This window comes from Coloeus monedula (genome assembly GCF_965178545.1).
Source record: "Coloeus monedula genome assembly, chromosome: 6".
Lineage (NCBI taxonomy): Eukaryota > Metazoa > Chordata > Aves > Passeriformes > Corvidae > Coloeus > Coloeus monedula.
The window spans coordinates 2447145-2467560 of record NC_138786.1 but is presented as its reverse complement, the minus strand read 5'-3'; the positions used below and the strand labels follow the sequence as shown (position 1 = coordinate 2467560).

General features: G+C 39.3%; 1 protein-coding gene across 4 annotated transcripts in view; it reads left to right on the top strand.

The window, feature by feature from the left end:
* The window catches only part of PPFIA1 (PTPRF interacting protein alpha 1), a 54037-nt gene that overhangs the window by 10044 nt on the left and 23577 nt on the right, over positions 1–20416 (top strand). For 3 of the 4 annotated variants that reach the window (XM_082282901.1, XM_082282903.1, XM_082282900.1), the window contains exons 3-14: positions 11445–11546; positions 12055–12219; positions 13025–13099; positions 13545–13646; positions 13898–14119; positions 14823–14969; positions 15505–15639; positions 16730–16813; positions 17339–17470; positions 18849–18911; positions 19928–20007; positions 20267–20399. In XM_082282901.1, coding sequence (XP_082139027.1) covers positions 11445–11546; positions 12055–12219; positions 13025–13099; positions 13545–13646; positions 13898–14119; positions 14823–14969; positions 15505–15639; positions 16730–16813; positions 17339–17470; positions 18849–18911; positions 19928–20007; positions 20267–20399 — 1440 coding nt within the window. The remainder of the gene's footprint in view (positions 1–11444; positions 11547–12054; positions 12220–13024; positions 13100–13544; positions 13647–13897; positions 14120–14822; positions 14970–15504; positions 15640–16729; positions 16814–17338; positions 17471–18848; positions 18912–19927; positions 20008–20266; positions 20400–20416) is intronic. The other variant, XM_082282902.1, reaches the window with a different exon arrangement.

Here is a 20416-nt window from a genome sequence, read left to right as displayed (position 1 = left end):
AATTATATAAGCCTATGGAGCTGAATAATTTATGTAGTTAAAAAAGCCAAACAAAACAAAACCACCTTAAGATGTGCAGTTTCAACAAAGAATTTCTATGTTGGCCTGTACGAAGTTGAGACTGGTTTGATGTAGGGTTGAAAGATCTGTGACTCTTCATGTAAAGAAACTACCTTGCAGTTGATGAAGTCTGTTAATGATTGTCTTCAACACTGACAGTGTCCAGTGCTGGGAAATGGGGTTTATTTTTAATTACTTGAAAAGGAATTTTGGCCACCAAAATCCTTGGTGTAAAAGCTAAATGCTCTTCCATGTGGAGAGGGCTCACTCAATAAAGAGGATCATAAATTCTTGTTGTTTTAGTGGTGCTGGATCCATGGTTATCTCAACAAATAGTGACCAGTTTCATTAAACTATTTTTGAGTTTTCAAGCATAGTCATGAAAAGGGAGAGAGAGAGAGATCTGAAAGTGGAATTGCTCATTTGCTTTACAGAATGCCTGATATGAAAGTTTTTTCACGGTGCAACCCCAAATTGCCTTAAAAAAGGAAACTGGGTGAAAAGGAAGTTCGGTACACGTCTGAAGGGACTGCTGTCTTGATCAGTGGCAGGGTTTAAACTGTGGATTTGTGGGTTTGAGTTGTGCATTCTCAATTGTCCTGTGTGAGCCTGTGACAATTATTTAGCAATATATACTTTTGCCAATAGAATGTTAGAGTCAAAACACTCATTTTCTTTGCATTCCTATCTGTAATTGGGAAACCTGTGAGCTGAACATGCTGGGAGCCATGGGGCTCTGTTAACCTTGCTGAACTAATAGTACCAGACCTAAATTCAATTATTTGCTATGCTTTTCACTGTAGCTTGTGCTTGTGGATTTGCTGTTCCCAGTGGGAAACTGGACTGTGTAATTTTACATACTTTAAGGTTCTGTTGTGTAGGGTATTTAAAGTCCTGGATGCATCTCACGCTTGAATCTCTTGCTTCTACTGGGATTTGAGGCATGGGCTGCTTTGGAAACCTGGAAGTAAAAGAAACTTCTGATCCAAATTAAAAATTAATGAATGGGATTCTCTTGTTAAGAGTTCTTCAGATAATCTAATTTGGATGTAAAGAGTGATGCTGCACCCAGGAGACCCAAGGCTGGAAGAGCAGAGCCCGTGTGATATTGGATGTCTGGGTGAATGTGGTTGGGCTTTCCACATCTTTATGCCTGTGTAAGGTAAACTCCTAATTTCAGATTATCCCCTCAAAGCTCTCTCTGGTGTAGTACATTTGGGGGAATGACTAAAAGTCTGGTTTAGATAACTTCAGGGATGCCTTGGGGATACCACTGTGAATCTTTTTGTTATTCTTGAGTAATGTATTTTTCATACAGCATGACCACCTTTTTGTAGTTCATGGGAAAAGGCTTGGAAGGTCATAACATTCTTTTAGCCTTATGTTAAAGAGCACGAGGCAGGTGCATCCAGTAATTCATTTCTTTTAAAACATGCTGCTTGAGTTTTCAGAATGTCTTTGGAGGGTGTGGTTCCACACCATTATCTTCCAAAAGCTGAGTCTTTGTCTCAAGAAATCTGGAATTACTTTGCTTCATGTAAAGTGGAAATGGAACAGCTTTTTAGGATTTTAGCTGTCCTTTTCCTCTCCCAGGGTCTCGTTTATGCTGATACTGATGTTGGTGTAACTCCGATCCCATTGGAGCTGCAGTTTGTGGAGTCTTCATAACCCTCTCCTGAATTTTGTGCAATGGTTATAAAAGATTAAGTCCTGGGAAGTAGAGGAGGAGAAATGGGCTAAGCATTTCTTTTGTCTCAATGGAGTTGGAGGCTGCAGGGCTTCCCTGTTGCGTCATCTTTCCCTTGCTTTTAGTCCAGTGTGGAACAGGAGCTTCACAGGTTCCTCACCAACCCATCCTTCAGTTCAGCATTTGTTAGTGGTAACACCATATTGACAGTCTGCACCTGTCTTTTATTCATTTATTTATTTTTCATTGATTGATTGATTTTTTTTTTTAAATTTCTTCTCTGCATTATGGCATTGCTCATCCCCCTGGTTTCCTTCTGCTGTCTGGGTTCAGGTAGTTATCAAGTTAAGAACTGTTCATTATGGGGTTTTTTGGTTTTTTTTTTGGTGGCAGCCAAAAAAAAATTACTTTGAACCTTAAAAAAAGCTTTAACCTTCCCCCTAAAACAGCTCTTCAATGCTTAATCTATGATGCTGATCTTTTTCCTAGTTTTTTCTGTGTTTAGATAGCAGGCATGTCTGTCATAGGACCTAGACTGTGGTTTTTTCGTGTGGATTTTGGAATTGCTTTGTTTTGGAGTATTTGTTAAAATGGAACAACTTTTCCATGGAATGGTCCAGTAGCATTTATTCAGAATATCACAGATTTGGACATACTTAGCTTCAGTTAGCCCAATAAATCCACTCAGCCTGTAAACTGGGGTGATAGAGTACAGAGAAATAGGAAAAACAAAATGTGACGAGCTGGTAAGTCTAATTTCCTGCTGAAGGCACGTATCTGTCCTCAGTGAGTATTACTTGCTTAAACAAGTTTGAAATTATAAGACTGAAGTGTGCATTGCTTGGCAAAAATAATAAATACATATATATATATATAAAATAGGAGAGCACTGAGGGGGAAGTGCATGCTGGTGCTTGTTTAATGAGGGTGGCTTGGCCAGCCTTACTCAGATATTCCCAAGCGTTCCCTCTTAACAGAGTGTGAAAAATGTACTTTTCAGCTGCTAGCCACAGAACTAAAGCTGGCAACCAGAGGCCAAGATGAACGATTAGAATAGGGCAGGGCCTCAGCTGCTGCTCACAGTTTTTGCAAGCAGGAGTATCTTGTCACTGAAATAATTGTGCATGATGGGTCTTGTCCTGGGTCTGTTTGTAAAAAACTGAGCAGTATTAGTCATGTGAGATGACTAGAATGTAGTATGTAGGGTTGAAATAGTTCTTAATTTATAGAAGTTGTAGGAATTTAATATTTAATTCCAGCCGAGCCAGAATTGTGCTGTTTCTTGTGAGTGCAGTATGTTTAGAGTTGATGTGCAGAAAAAGATTTATTTCTTGCCCAAGTAAACTTCCAGTTCAATGTGTTTACAACTTAAAAGATTTTGCTATAGCTGCTCAGTCTCCAGAATGGGGGGGTCCCAGGAAAATTACAGAGCTTCTTAAATCTTCCCAGCACATCTTGCTGTTCTACAGTTTGGCATCCCCAAGGAGCATGGCATGCTGTGCCATCCAGTGTGGAATCCCAGGAAATCTTGAGCAGCTCTGTGTGAGGAGAGGAAAAACTTGACTGAAATCTCTCTACTGTCATATTAAAGATGGAGACTGGTTTTGTCCCATACCTTGTCAAACTAGTAATGCAAGATTCTTGCTCTTTAATTAAGTACGAGTGTATTCTCCTTTTGCCATAGTGGGTATGGGTGTGGGTAGGTTTCTTCACTGACATGAACTCCAAAAATGGAGATGCCTAAAGCTACACCTAAGAAGTTGTGCTGCTGCTTTACTGTATTAGTTCCTAATCAAAATAGACTAGGCTGGGGGTGCAGGAATGTGGTAACTCAGATTGTGAAACCTTTAGAATTGACTGATTCAGAGTGTCACTGAGGGGCAGTTGTTTTTCTAACACCCCCCAAGTATTGTAGGCGTACTCTGTGTTAAATTAAGGTGTTACTCTGGAATATTGGTAGTTGGAGTGGTACAGTATTGGAAAGGATTACTTTGTTATCAACCATTCTCAACAGTTACTGCACAAAGTAGCCATACACATCCCAAGTTGAAAAGCCTGTTCTTCGATGATGACTAAAGTCTTCCTGATGCATATTTTAGCTGATCTTGGACATTTTTCCAAGGAAAACAAGCTGGGTATGGTTCTGAATACTTTTGTGCCTTATCTGCCCTTTCAGGGGGCGTATTCCTGTACATTGAAGAGCAGCTAAGGTGGAACTCCTTGCATAGCCGCACCACAATGAAGTGATTGGAAGAAGGTTTTCTGCTACCATTGCATATGAATAGATGCCAAGTTTCATGCAAGTCTGAAGGCTGCTTCTGCATTTCCTGTGCTTGCTGCTAGGCAGCTGTCACCTTCCAGCTCCTGTAATGCTTCAGCTTTTGGACTTCCTTACTCAGAAGATCCACAGTGTTGCCTGAATAGAGGCAACATTTCATAAGTATTTTTTACAAAGGCAAGTGAACAAAATAACTTAAAACTGGTATTTCAAGTTAGTGCTCAGTATCTTCATTTCTTGTTAATCCTCTGTGCATTCTGCTAACTTGCAGGGTTTGCCCCCTCAATTGAATATTTGGAGAAAGCCCTGGGGGGAAAACCAGGTACTTCAGTAGAGTTTTTCACTGGTTGATTTGATACACATCTGTAGCTTTAAAAGGGGTGTAAAAGGCTGGGATCAAAACAGGTTGTATCTGCTCTGGCTTAACTGACCACCCTGTGTGATCTATCCTACTTTTGAACAAGCTGTGTTGATTTGTTAAGGCTCATGAAAAGATTAACAGACTATCTGGAGAAATTGGGGATTCTGAACGTTTTGATGATCCCAAGGCTGGTTACAGAAAATGCAGAGCAAACTGCAAGTTGTAGTAGGAGTGACTGGATGAGGTTTTCTGACTTGTTTGAACAACCTCACGTTCTCTTTCCTTCGTTTCCTGGACTACAAAGCAGTTGAAGGATGCAGCTGTGGCTTGGTTTTGCCTTGCAGCACATTAGCTGCAAACAGGCTTGTAGGGACTGCGTGTTGCATGTGTGACTTGTGTTCCCCGTGCTGGATGGATGGACGGATGGAGGTCTGGGTATAATGGAGGAGCCTGGAAGGTTGCCCTGTGTCCCTTGCAGTCCAAAGCACGGTGTGTGATCAGGGAATGTTGGCTCTCCAGTGATGCACAAAGATCTGGTTTTGCACGAGGCTTTGCCCTTGTCCTTGTGTACATAACAGCACTGTTCTGCTGGGTTTAGGGGAAGTGAAATGGGGGAGGACAGGCAGTAAGGGTTCTGCTGGTCCTGGTTTGGACAGGCTGCAGTTAGTGATTCCAGCATGTCTTCGACCTCTGCTCTGCTCCGTGCACAAGGGTTTGCAGGCTCCCTCTCCAGACTTTGCTGCTGTGTGTATGAGGTCTGAGCAGGGATTCATGTGGTGAAAGGAAAACCCCTCGTCCTCTGAGGAGCAAGAGGCTGGATCCAGGTTTGGGTTCCGGTACTTTTACGCCCTGCACCCCAAATAGGACGTGTCTGTCAGAAATGTGTTTGTTAGATTGGGGAAGGGGCGTTACAGGGGGAAGAACATGGAGCTGGTGTGTTTCTACCTCCCTTTTCCTGCTGCTCCTGCATTCCTTTTGCCAAGCTGCCAAATCCCACCTTTCCCCATTGATGTTTCCTTGCACTTCCGGGAGCTCCCAGTGCTGAAGTCTGGATTTTGTGCTTTGTAGTTCAGGCTCAGGGCATGCTGTGCATAAATTTAGGCAACTCACTCAGGATGGTAACTGGGAACCTACTTATTGCCATGGAGACTTGGGCTTGCTATAAGCTTTTCCATTTTGCTCTTGGGCATATGTTTGGTACCTGCTGGCTGTGAGCGAGGAGTCCTTTGGCTCTTTGCTTGTCAAATGCCAGGCAGTTGATTCTGCTTCCAGCTCCAAAGGGGACTGGGAACAGCGAGAGTTTCATTCCAGAGCAATAACATTATGCAACTGTAAACACGTTAAAACTTAATTGCCCGTTTAGGATTGAGCAGCGTTAATGACAAAGCCTAGATAGGTCAACCCAAGAGGGGCATTTGAAGAAGACCTGCTAAAACAAAGGACTGGAATGATAAGAAGTGACTCAGGTTTAGTATTGATCACTGACTGGCAGCTGGCAGCAATATTCACTAGAGTGTTTTCATGCAGTCTTGCAGTTTCTGAGAAAAGAAGAAAATAAAAAAGGGTTTTTTTCGAAGAAAATACAGATTTTTGAGAGTTAACCAAAGGTGATATTAAACCTTTTCTATATCTCAATGCCACTAGTTGCAAGGGGAGAATTTTTTTTTGACAGTAAAGAAATCTGCACCTCTGCTTTGGTGGTTGTCTTTTGAGTTATAAAACATTTTATGCACACACAGAAATAGGAAAGGAGGTCAATACACGAATTATGTAATGAGCTCCAGTGTGTTCCCACTCTGGTGGGTAGTTAGCTCCACTTGGAAAAACAGCTACTTTGAGCATGAAAAGCCTTTCAATGTTCCGAAACACAAGGATTTGACATATCCATATTTTAATATTACTTGAAGTATTCTCTTACACTCCCTCTTAAGTTGTTGGGGGCTTTGAGAACAAAAGCTAAACTTGATTCATAGAATTGATTTCTATTAATGCTTGAAATAAGTTTTATGTTTGTAGTTTAGTCAATTCAGGTTGCGTGATGCTTACTGGAAATTAATTTCATGAGGTGAAAAGGAAAATATTTTTCTTTGCACAGTCTAGGCTGATTTTTCTCTTTCCCATTAGCACAGGCCAGAGATATGGAAAGGTTGAAAGCAATGTGTATTATTACATGGAACAGGCAAAGCATAATCTCTGTTGGTGGTTGGTTGTTTCTGGATTTGCTGTTGTGTGTAACTCTGTTCTTTTTCCAAGGCTGGATTTAATGGTGAAAACAAGTCAGTTTTCTTTAGTTTTAACTCTCGATACCCTTGAACTGTTTCATCATTTCATTGTTTGGATTCTTAGCACAAAAAAAAAAAAAACAAAACAAAGCTGTGATTTAATAGATACGAAAATTTGCTTGCTAGGAACTTTCAAATATATTGGGGGTCTTGGTCACTGTGTGCTACCTAAACCCTTCAGTTTAAAATGAAGTGACTGTGAAATACCCTAGGAATAAGCCTAGATATTTTACATTTTCTTTGCTTGTTTTGTTGAAGACTGTATATTTGCCATTTCCATGCAGTCATCATTTGCAATAATTGTGGTTTATATGGAATACAAACATCATGATGGAAACTTATCTCAGATCCCATTGGTTTTCACCCCTGATGTCCTGCACTTCCCCCAGTTGTCCTTTTCCTGCTCTCTTTAGCTGCTCAGATTTGTGAGTGGGTTGCTTGGTATTCAGTCTACAGACCAGAATGATAACAGTAAACAAAAATATCACTTGGAGATTAAACAGATAAATTCCAATCATATATTTTGGTCAGAGATGTTCCTAAAGATGCAACAGTCACAACTTCATCTCTCTATTGCCTGAAGTTACTACTTTAACAGTATTTAATAATATTTGATGAATTTAAAATATTTCTCTTTTTTTTATTACATATATTTTCATCATTTATATAAAGTTTCTGGGTACGTGGTTGCTTGTAATCCACGATTCCTTGTGCACTCAAGTGGTGTTCCATTTTCTTGTGGAATAAGGTTTTTTGTTTGTTTTTTTTGCTTGATCAAATTCCAACCAAATTTAGTTCTTTGTAGAGCATCCCTAATACCCAACTTATGATATAAGACTTTCAGGAATTACCTCTGTTTCCTTCAAGTGTTTCCCTAGGTTAAATACTCTATTCCTGTCATGTAGCATTTATTGGTCTGTGATGTGCTGTCTGTGAGACCTATGAGTTAGGTTTGTAATAAACCTGTTCCCTGAAAGCCGTAATGTTCCTGGACTGGGATCTTGGAAGTTCCCAAGTGTGTCAGCTCAGCCAGGCTTGACAGCTCAGCACTAACAGATCCAGCTTTTGGAAGGATGTTTATATTGTGGCATCTAAAATACTGAAGGCTGAAGGTCGGTTCTGAAGGTTGAGGTAGAAGAAATGCTATTGTTTTAAAAAATCGTGGAGCTTGAGAACAAAAAAAAAAAAAACAACAGAAAATGTATTACTGAACAAGAACCAACTTACTTGCTCCATGTGGCTTTTTGTTGAGAATATTTATTTCTGGCAGCAAGAGTGATGTGTTTGGAATGATTCAGTTGGGTCAGAAAGTTACTTTCTTCAGTAAACATTTCAGTTTAGTGTAGAGTATGGGTGTTTGCCAGAATGTTCTAATCAGCAGGGAATACTTCCCTGGTAAATTCAGCACTCTCCCAGTGATTCGTGTGAGTGCTCTGAAGTGCTTATTGTGAGTTCCATTCTTGTCAATCCCCAGCACTGTGTATTTATTATTTTGATGGCTGCCAGTAACAGAGCAGAACTTCATTCTGTTGTTCTCAGTCTTCTTAATTACAGAAAAGTAACACAGCTTTGTGGACAAGTACGAAAGTTTCTCAGGATTCTTTCATTTTTCTTTTAATTCTTTCTGTACATTCATCTAATGCCAAGGAAGAAATTATGAGATATCTAGAAATTTTTTGAGATTATAAAGCTGCAGATGGTTTCTCTGCTTTTGAACTGCTTAAGGAAATCAGATTGTCTGCCATTGAAGGTAAGTATTAAAACTAGAAAGGACACGTCTTTTGGCAGTGTCAACTGAAACTAAGGACATTCAAATGTTCTTTCTTAGGCAGCTCACGGGACTCGAAGCAACTTTATTTTGTCAAAACAAACAGCACTGGAGGTGTTATGCAATGCCAGAAATCCCTCTAAGTGTGTTTATGCAGCAGCAGTATAAATTCCTGTGGGCATGCTTGCTTTGGGTCATCTGACAGTGTGATGGCTCGTGTCACACTTGGGATCTAGTTGTGCTACAGTTTGTGTTTGCACAGAAGTATGCAGTGGAATAGAACTCTCTGTCCTATAACCATCTGAAGAGTGAATAGATTTCCTTTCAAATGTACAGCTGGTTTTCATGTGGGGAAGCTCAAACAGATAAAAAAATATATATTGATGCTATGCAGAAGTTTTAAGTTGAGAAAGGATGATGAGACAGTGTTTGGTAGGCCTTGCTGTGCTCTTCATCCTGTTCTCAAAACTGGAGATAGAGGTTGGAAAAATAGAAAGCTTCCCATGTCAGTCCAGTGTCATTTGGGGAACTGGGAAATATTGATGTTTCTAAATGTTAATGTTGGCATTTTTGAGGTTTTTCAAAGAACTCTTCTTACATTACTATTGATTTGAAAGGGGAAGCACACCAAGGAAGTAAGTTCATACCAAGCTCTTCTCAGTAGTCCATGATTACCTAATCTGTAACGGTAAGTGGAGACTGCCAGTGAAACATGGAAATTTTGGGTTCTGGTTTACCTGAGCTTGTGTGAGAGCAAAAGGGGAGTGTGCTGCCAGTTCCCCGGGAGTCTTGGAAGCTCCCACAGGTGGGATGTTGAAGGTACAGGGAAAGCTTGGATGTGAAGGAGCATTCTGAAGGGAAAGCTTGTAGTAGTCAATTTTTGTGTCAGCTCCAGCAAAGCTTGAGGTAGGTTTTTCCTCTCTTGGTTTACCTTGCAGTCAGGACCCTTTTGTAATTTGCTTTGTGTGTGTAAAAGTTCTGGTAGCTGTATTTACAGAGCAGGTTGTTTTGGAAGTATTTTCAGGCCATGTTGAAAATAACAGGCTGGTTTTTTTAGGAATGTAAATGAAATACTGCAGTAAAATATTTATGTGAATGTAATTATTAAGTGTGTTAGAGAAATCAAATAATTTAGTGGTTGAGAAAGGAAAATAAATTAAGACTTTGCAGGTTTTTTGCTGATTAGGCAGAGGGACTGAAATTTTTTTCCAATGAGCAGGTTTTTATTTAGGAACAGGGATTATAGGGATGGATTCTGCATCTGTGGTGGTGGCATTGCTGTCTTTTTCACAGCAACTTTTAAAAGCCTGGTACGTTAGTAATTCCAAAGGAGTTCACTCTAAATGTATATTGTGCAACATACTTTTTGTCTTTTCAGTCATGTGAATATTTTAGAACAAAGTTTACCAAATGAATATTGGAAATTGCAGTGTCTTTTGACCGTGTCTGCTTATTTTTAGCTGCATGTTAGAATTTGCAGATGTGCTTAGTATAATAAATTGGTTGATGTGGCCTTTTGTTTTTAAGCATGTGCTTTCTGTCACTTTGAATTTTGCTGCAAAATAGCTCCATCTTAAGTTTTCACTTGATAAGCAGCTCCTGGCTTATAAGCAGTGTGTCTGCAAAGTTTGGAAAATGCAGAGAAGCAGCAATTGTGTCTCCACTTAGCTGGCTATTTGTGTTCACCACGTCCTGCTAATCACCAGGTCAGCTGTACAAATCTATTGTTTGTTAGGCAAGTCTCTTGTTATGAGTATTTCCCTTATTTTAGACAACAGAAAGGAGTATTATTTACTAGCATTTCACTGTTTTCTTATCCAAGTGCTCCTGACGTGTTCACCAGCCGCTGGAGTGACTGAGGCATATTTATTTTCCCATTATAAGTTGCATTGACAACACGAGGGCTGCTTTCTTGCAAGGCTCTTTTCTAAAGGATGGACTTGTTCACGTTCACACTTCCAATTCTCATTTCCAGTGTGATTCAGATTAGAACTTAAATTTTGCCAGGGTAGATAAAGTTACGCTTTGTGTTTGCTTCTAAATGTGGTGTATAGTTGTACCTTTTGCTCTATTCAGAGTATGCTCCCTGCGTTGATAGAGCATTTAAATGGCTTTTATGTTAAGTATTTTTAGTGAGGCTGTTGGTAGGGAGGGGAAATGGTCTAGGATGCAGTGGCTCTTGCAGATATTAGTGCAGTCATTTCCTGACAGAAAGCCAAAACTGTGGGAAGATACTCTCTCATATTGACTGTGTAGTAATAAGTGAGTGATGTGAGTTAGCTCCATTCCTGTTCCCTGATGACACTTCACTCTGTACTATTTCACTTTGGTTGGGGTTTTGTTTGGTGAAATCTTTATTGAATTTGAAGGGCGAGCCTTGTGAGGGCTTTGAGCCCCCAGGCTCAGCTTTCAGAAAATTCTGATTCTAATCCTCGGAGATTCCTAGCAGGACTGCAGGGAAAGGGCTGCTTCATTCCCTTTTGTGAGATCTGAAGGAAGGCATGAATGAAATTCCTGTGTTTAGCTGTATTCTGGTACATGCCAGGATTATGCATTGTTGCACACAATTAAATACTGACTTGAAATTTGTCATGTTTTTTGGTTTCTTTATTTTGCTCTGCTTAGTGCTCTGTTTTTTCATGTCTCCCTCAGCAGTAGTTTAAAAAAACAAACCAAAACACACAAAGCCAACAACTCTTTGAAACCGTAACAAAGTGTGTGACAAATATGTTTTTCCCTTTGCTTACCAGGGAAACCCCAACTCATATGATTGCCTTGAGACACAAACAAGTTTTCAAAAGTCCTGGTCAAACACCTTTTCTCTTTACAGTTGTCAGCATAAAGGTTTTAAGTGCTTGAACTGAAGCTGGCTTAGCATGACTCTATAGTTGTATTGGCTTTACACATCTGAAATGAATGCTTCAAGGAACTGTCAAGTGTTCATATGAATCTGCTCTCACTGTGTCCTGATATTTGACGTGCTTATGTTTCTGTCTGGTTTGTTCCAGGAATTTGCAGCGCTTACAAAAGAGCTGAATGTATGCAGGGAGCAGCTGCTTGAAAGGGAAGAAGAAATTGCTGAACTGAAAGCAGAAAGAAATAATACGAGGGTCAGTTCCTTGTCTTCCCCAAGCTCACCATTGTTAAAGCATCCAGCTACAAGGAGGGAAACACTGAATGTTCAATTTGAAAAACCAGGAGTACTTTTCCCCTGATATTTGTACACAAATCCCCATGGAAGTGCAAATGTGTGTGTGTTGATCGAGAAGGTTTGGCAGCTTGTGCACAACTCCAAATGCTGCTGTGCAGAATCAGGAAAAGCTTGTAAGACTGCACCACTATCTGCCATCCAGATTCTTGTTGTTAAAAGTTTTGTAATCCTGCACCTCTGGGATCAGAGGAGCAGAGTGGGCAGGTTGTGGTGATCAGTTTGAGCAGCTTACACTGCTAATACAGCTCAAATGTTAAAAACGAGTCTTTACGCTCAGTACAGTATCTTTTGTGTCTGAAATTTGAAGTTTAGAACTCTAAACTTGATGTTTTAGGAGGCAAAGTTTTCTGCAGTTGTACTGAACAGGAATAAGCATTGTTCCTTTCTTTTTTTTCCTTTTGCTTTAGCTGTTACTGGAACATTTGGAGTGTCTTGTCTCCAGGCACGAGCGGTCCCTCAGGATGACTGTTGTGAAGAGACAAGCTCAGTCTCCAGCAGGAGTTTCTAGTGAAGTAGAAGTTCTCAAAGCACTAAAATCTTTATTTGAGCATCATAAAGCCCTTGATGAGAAGGTAATGAAATGTTGTCCCTAGCATCTTTTTATCCTGTTTCTTTTGTGTGGGCCAGGCACTGAAGTTGTAGAAATCTCTGAAGTGTAACTACATCAGTAACTGCTCTCCTAAATTAAGATGCTGCACTTAACTAAAGCAAGGTGCTGTGGTTTATTCAAGTGCTTCTTTAGTTGTGTTAATGTAAACTCAGCATGGCTCAGGAGCAATATATTTGCTGTAGGAATGCACACAGCTGCTTACCTGTACAACATCAGGATTTATCCTTTTGATTATCTAGTAAAGAAATGGACTAGAGAGAGGAGGAGGAAGGGAATCTGGTTACACTGGGATAGAAAGGAACTCCTCCCTTCAGTGGTGCCTGATATTAGCAGCAGGATATGCAGCTGCTGAAGTTCACTGTGAATTTTGTTGCCAACTTCCAGTTTACCTAACTTTGTGACCCTTGTATATAAAATCTGGCAAATGATTTTAAGTGGAATTTTGCCTGTTCTTCCATGTTGTAAATGAGCAAAAGCAGACACAGTCTGTGCCTTGCAAAAGGACAAGCAAATTCTGGGTGTGTTTAATTCTTTAATGCTTAAATATACAGGTCGTGTTGCTTATGACAAAAAAGAAAAAGCTAGATTATAAGATACACATTATTTGGCTATCTTTTTTTGGTAGCATGTGTTAGTACTGACTCCAGATGAAGAAGGTTTCTAAGCGTAATGGAAATAGCGTTATTATCTGTAAAGGCATGGCAGCAAGTGAAATTGATTTCGTTTTGATTTGAATGATTTCAAATAATTTGAAATTACCCTTTCAGGTAAGGGAGAGGCTACGAGTAGCACTTGAAAGATGTAGCTTATTGGAAGAAGAACTAGGTACTACACATAAAGAGGTAGGTTTGTGTCTTAAAAGGAGGCTTCATGTGTCCACTGTGGGTGTTTCAGTCAATATTTGTACAGAGTAATTTATTAAGTTTCACTTTCACTTCTTGCTTTTGATTTCTTGCCAAATGGAATAATTGTTAATTTTTAACTTAGCTGCTTTGAAAGAGCAGGAGAGGAAAAAACCGAACCTCAGCCTCCTGGCACCCTCTCTGCCCCCAAAAAAACCCAACCAAAAAAACCCCAACCAAACCAACAAAAAAAGTTCCTGTGCCTTTAAAATAAGGGTTTGCAGTGGCATAAGGTATTTGAGTGCCTGTGCCAGATTTTATTAATACATACCTGGCAGTAGAATCAGTAATTGTTGTTTTGCTCCTTTGCTTTTGCAGCTGTTCCTTATATTATTAGTGAGAAAGGAATTGACTTGAAACATGTGTCTGTAAACTTTTCTTTTAGTTAATGATTCTGAAAGAGCAAAATAATCAGAAGAAAACACTTCCAGATGGGATGCTGGATATAAATCATGAACAAGAAAATACACCTACTACAAATGGGAAGGTACAACTATTTACTTTGCTTAGCTGACGTCTGATTTTTAATCATTAACTATAACATTTTAAATTTAAACCATAATAAAATATTTTTGAGTGATCATCTAATTAAAAGTCTTAGTTATCAAAACTTCAGTTTTTGCAGTCTATCCAATAATAAAATTATCTTTGGGGAGGGATGTTTACAGGTGAGTAACAATTCGTTTTCCAGTCTTACTTGCATCATGCTAATACACTTTTTTTTCCCCTGTTTAACAGAGATCCTCTGATGGTTCATTATGCCACGATGAGAACCTTGCTAAAGTGATTGAACTCCAAGACATCATAGATAAGCAAAACAAAGAGCAGACACAAATGAAAGAACGCCTCACTGCTTTGTCCAGCAGAGTAACCGAGCTGGAAGAAGATCTTGACACAGCAAGGAAAGACCTAATAAAATCTGAAGAAATGAACACAAAGTTACAGAGGGATGTACGAGAGGTGAGGAAGGAGCTGTCAGAATCTGGGCAGTCACAAATGCCATTGCTTTATAAAACTGTAGTCTCTTTCATGTTCCAGTTGAACCTTTCTGCTGTTTGAATGTCTTTGGTTTGATAGATGGGAAGAAAATGGTTTTTTGGGACATGATGTTTGTCTGGTTTTTGTTTAAAAGACCAGTCATTTAAAAGATTTTGTCTTCAGGATAACTCTATGACTAACTAGATATTTCATTAATGTATTAGTGATTTAGCATTGCCAGCTTCAGCATGTTCTGGAAGAGATGCTTGATCTTGTCATACATGCTCAGCTTACTCCTGATGCTTCCATTTGTAAAAGATGCACTTGGTTGAGGAATCCCTTGAATTTCAGTGGTGTGGTTGACAGTTCCTGTCACTGCTGATTCTCTAATCTCCAAGGTCCCACACATCCTTATTAGATAGAATTAGTTAAATCCAAGAACACTCTCTGACCATCCCCAGAAAGTCAGGATTTGCTGTGTGTGTACCATTGGAAAGGTAAGTAGCAGATCTGTGGTGTAAGATAATAAAGACCAGCGGTTTTTAATCATTCACTGTTTTTAAAAAGTCATTTCTTTCTACTTCATTTTCTGCTGAGAAAAATAACAGAAATACCTGGTTGGTTTTTTTTCAATTTTTATTTGATCACTAAATAATTCTTTCTCAAATTCTGACTTGTGTCCCAGACTCTGGCCCAGAAGGAGGACATGGAGGAGAGAATCACCACTCTGGAGAAACGCTACCTCGCTGCACAACGTGAAGCTACATCCGTGCACGACCTCAATGATAAACTTGAAAATGAAATTGCCACTAAAGACTCCATGCACCGACAGGTTGTGGTTTCAAACGAGATGAAGTACATTTTGCTCAGCATAACGCTAATGGAGATAATTAATGTTCATGCTGTGCTGAAGCACTTTGCTTTTAGGAAGATAAATATCAGCTGTAATGTGCTGTTATTAGTGATTGTTTTTTCAGGAGCTGGAGTCGTACATTGTAGAGAGTTTTACCCTGGGAATAAAGATGGGAGGCAGTTTTACTGGGAAGGGGAAATGGTTTTGAGAAATTTAGTGCACTTCATCTTGGGGCAACAGGGCTGTTGTCCCTATTAATTCTGGATTTTTAAGTTGCTGTATGTGTATCCAAGCATCTTAAGTTTTGTGGCTGAGAATTACTCATTCTGAGCTAAGCTTTTAAGATCTGCATAGTGTGTACTGACTTTTACAGGCCTTAGTGAGGGAGGAAGTTTGACAAGTGCTTGACATGAAATAGTCCAACTTTATAAACCAGAAATGGTTGTTTAGCCAACCACTTTGTAACTGATCACTTCTTTCACTCTCAACACTTGCTGGCCATAATGTTGTACAGAGTGAAGATAAGAACAGGCAACTGCAAGAACGACTGGAACTGGCTGAGCAAAAGCTGCAGCAGACCCTGAGGAAAGCTGAGACTTTGCCAGAGGTGGAGGCTGAGCTGGCACAGAGAGTTGCAGCACTTACAAAGGTGAGGTGGTGGCACAGTGTCCTCCAGGCTCCCTTCTCCATTGGTGTCCCACTGCAGGAAATCCATTCCTAGTGTTGGCTTGGTTACAGTTGGTTTCCAGTTTTCCCACAAATAATTCAGAAAATTTTAATGTTTATTTCCTGCTTTCTTTCCATTGATCTCTCTGAAAACTCTCTGATTTATTTCTTAAATTTTTAATCTCTTTTTTTTAGTTTCTGCTCTTTGGAACTCAAATGGGTTTTCTGTTAACTCTTTTACATCATAAAAATACATCTCTGAATTATTATTTTGGTGCTTTTTATTAAAATTATTCAGTAATAGGTATAAAGTCTTCTAAACACGAACCGTTTCGGAAAGGGAAACCTAAATTTCTTCCACTGCTAGCTAAGTGAAGCAAGTGGGGAGCGAGAGAAGTTGTGGTACTACCAAACATCAGGATTTTTAGAGGGCTAAAAATGGAGTAATGAAGTCTAAGGAACTAGATTTAGTTAACTACAAATGAGCCTTTTCAAGTGTGTGTGCATGTTTTCTTTCAAAGCCTTAGTTTCATTTCTTTCCCTGTTATCTTTCCTGTCCCTAACTGGCTCTGTAGTCTGACCTTTTGTCTCCTGGGAGCTCTGCTGCTAAAGATGCTAAAGTTTTGGAACTTGCCACCAAGCTTAGGAAGGTAGAATTTGTATATTAGTCCTTGTCTCTGCTTGCTGCTTTCTGCTTTGCCATGATTACTAACAAAGGGTCCCATCGTCCAGGCTAGTGAGGAGAAGCTGCAAATGCACTTAGTTTTTACTTTTATTTGTTTTTTAGTTTTATTTCTTGGGGGTATGAATGAACTTTGCTGTTGCAAGCTCGTTTGCAAGCAGGAGTTGATTCATGGTACTTAGAGGTGAGAGGTGTCATCATTTTGCTACTTCCCATCTGAACTCTTGCAAGGTCCTTTTGGTGACAGAAAAACATCTGTTCTGCTTTGTCCTTTACCATAAATGGCAGTTGTGCAAAAGCATGTTTGAAATATTCCTGTGCCTCAGTGTTTCTGTGCTTTTGAAACCTAAAAAAACCCACCCAAATTCTAATTTTGCTCTCAACTTGACAGGCTGAGGAGAGACATGGCAATATCGAGGAGCGACTGAGACAGATGGAGGCACAGCTTGAAGAGAAGAATCAAGAACTGCAAAGGGTACTGCACATAATTTTGACAAAGATAAAAAGCTGAAAGAAAGAACCTAATCCTCGTCAGCAAAGCTGGTTTGATTTCTCAGCTTTAAAATAAAGCCAGAGTTTAGGCTGGCTGATAGCTGTGAGATTTGAGTCACTGTACTGTGGCTAACCTTAAACCTCAAGGAAAATGTGCTGAAAGTCTCCAATGAAAGTTTGAAAAACCTTGCTGAATTAAATGACTATGGACAAATTGTTTCCTGGGTTATAAATAATGGAATCCATTCTGAATTGTGCCTTTCTAAGATTTTTTTAATGTAGGCTTAGATTTTTAAACTTCTGATCTTGTATCACTTATTAAAGACTGAAGTGTCCCTTAGACTCCCTTTACAGAGCTCTGGAGGCACATGCAGTGTTCCTCTTTGGAAAAATATTGCTGTTAAAGAAAATGCATTTGGATTAAAGAGAGCTTGCTGCCTTCATAACCTGGAAGTTGCTGGAGATACTGCAAATTTGGGGGGTTTTCAGCAGCTTTTTTGTATCTCAGGCTAGACAGAGAGAGAAGATGAATGAAGAGCATAATAAACGTTTGTCAGAAACTGTTGATAAGCTCCTGTCTGAATCCAATGAAAGGCTCCAGCTTCATCTCAAGGAGAGGATGGCTGCCCTGGAAGATAAGGTAACAAGTCACATTCCAGTACTGAATGTGTAATTCTGTAATGATTTGTGCATATTTTGCAGTGTGTCTGTAACTTCAGCAAATAAACACAAACACCTTATTTATAAGTAGGTTCTGTTAAGACTTTTTTTAGTGTGGATTTGGAAAATATGCTCTTAAAAGTCATTTTTTGAGGTTGTCCCTGGGCACTGCACTGCAGTGTTGAGAAGGCAGCTTTTAAGAAGCTGTATCCTTTTTTGGTTAAAAATTTGCACTTGACTGGTGCAGATTGCATATCCAGTGTAATACAGGAAGCCTAAAGTGCTGGAACTTTGACCTTTCCAGTTCAGTTTCGTTTCCCACTGCTTTTGGCTGTTCCAGTTCCCCTGAGTCATTGTGGGATTCCTGCAGTTCTTCCCAGGTAGATCGTTTTGAGACTCGTTATATGAGTGTGAATGGGCTGTTCCTGCATTGTCAGTGCACATCTTGGAGCTTTCCCCTGCACTCAGGTCATCTCTTTTGACACACTTTTTACTCCTTTTCTTCCCTTCTACTTTTGGATCTAGGTCCTTACGGATTCTTCTTCCATGCACACCTTGAAGTTAGATCCCTAACTTCAAAGTGTCTTCTAAAGTGGCACTTTGCTTGATGCTGACTTTGAATTGCTTGGTCTTGGATTAAAAAAATACTTGGTTTCTTTTACTAGAGGGTGAAATGGCCATCTGGGGAAATGTTTCAGGAAAAGCTGAGTGTCTTTGATTTTAAAGTCATGGCAATAAAATGCTTTGGAACCTCAGTGATGTTCCCAGACTCTTGCTGAACGTTTGCTTCCTCTTGCATTCGTGCCTAATGCTTGAATAACTGGTGATGCCTTAGGGTTGACCCTGTCTCCCTCTTATCTTCCAAACCATAACTACATTTGTGAATAATGAGGAAACTCTACTTGTCATTTGCTGTAGTTCACAGCTTCTAGAAAAGTGTTCTTGTTGAGGCTTCCAGCTCATTCTTTTATGCTAAGTTGGGAAGAAACATGCAGGTAAAATTTTAAGACTTTGTTCTGATCATACGGTCTTTTTTGAATGACTTTGAATTATTCCGTAATTCTTCCTTTTTTTTACTAGTTAGACTTTGTCAAATGGAGCCTTAAAAGGCTGCTATTGCTATTAAAGATTTATGGAACCAGTACTATTACCAAATCCATTATTTAGAGTGCTGTACACCTGGAAGGATAAGCCTTCAACTATAACCAAAGTGAAATGATGGAAGCAGTCAAGGATCTGTAATTTTAAGATGCATTTGTGTAGTGTTGACTGAATTTTTTTTGATACTCATCATGGTTATGGTTGAAAAGTGTAAAGCAGCTTATGAGTGACTTAATTTGTGATGCCTTTTGTTTCAGAATTCACTTCTTCGAGAAATTGACAATGCAAAAAAACAAATAGAAGAACTTCAGCATGAAAAGGTACACTCTGCATTTCTGAAATATTATCTTGGAACTTAATTGCTGCTTTGCTACATAGCAGAATCAGATTTTAATTCCCCATAAAACTTAACATTTCCTGCTCTGTTTAAGAGAAAGGAGCTGTTATTGGTTATTTTATGGTATTGTGTGCCACAGTTTTAGGAAGATTTTATAGCTAATACATAACCTTTTAGTCCAAGGCTTAACACACTTTTGAATCTGTGAAGTGCCTGGATATGTTGGCAGTTAGCCCAAGTGTGGAGATTGTGTAGAATTTTTATACTGTTGTACACATGACCTTGAACAGTAAAACCAAACGAGAAGTACTTTTAATGTTGGGCATTTTTCCATGAGGTTTTCTCAAAGCATTGAATATCTTGAAATGCTTGTGCAACTGCTAACATTTTTTTTTTTAAGTTTTAAGAACTGGGGAGCAGAGGGAGAAATATTTATTAGACTTGGCTGCTCCTTAGCAATAGCAGCTGCCTGGTGTTCTGCTTGTCCTGGAAATGACAAGGTCCCTCCTTACAGATGTTCATCATCAGCCACTTTTTATTTTATTTAGACTTTCATTGTTTTCTCATTCATTGGATCTCTCTGCGCAATTCAGGGTTTCTAGAGCCTGTAAAAACGTTCAAGTTAAAAGTAAGTGCTGCTAGATCCTTTTGTGCAGAGAGCTTGAACAAATCTTCTTGTTTCTTATTATCACCACTTAATTATAGTAACCTTAGTAGCAAGTGAACTTTATTTCATAGCTGTTTTTAAAATACATATTGTCATTACTAGAGTCAGGGTAGAGAGGCAGCAAAATGATTCTGGGATGCCCTTTTGTGACAGTGCTGTATGGTGTGTAGCAAAACTAATGTTTAAATAGTTGAAGGGTATATCTTAAAATCTTTTATTTCCAAGTTGCAAGAGAAATGAGATAAAAAACCTAAAGGTTAGTTTATAAATTTGTATTTGACACTAATTTTTTTAAAAAGCCTATTTTACATTTTTTCTATTTATTTTTCCAGGATCAGCTTGTTTTAAATGTTGATGCATTAAGGGCTGAAAATGACCAAGTGAGACTCAGAGCCACATCACTTCATCATAGGTACCAGTAGTAGTTTGGGTTTTTTCCTATTTTCTTTAAAGTCACTATGCTAAAGACAATTTTGTCTATTATAAGTGCAAATATTTTTGCAAATATTTATAAAATTCATTTTTATAGAGCATATAAAGCAATTTTTATACTGCTTAAAAAACATACTTAAAAACAATTGGCAGTGGTGGGACAAGAGGAATCCTTTGGGGGACTTGTTTTTGGTTTCCTTCTCCCTTTGTAAGGATGAAATGTTGGTTTTGTGTTCCAGCAGACCAGATTTCAGGTTCCCTGTGGCATCCTCCTCTGTGGGGGACAGTCACACAGACTCCTACGGCACCTCCTCCGTGCTGAGGCGGCCCCAGAAGGGCCGTTTGGCTGCTCTCAGAGACGAGCCCTCAAAGGTAAGGAAGGAAAATAC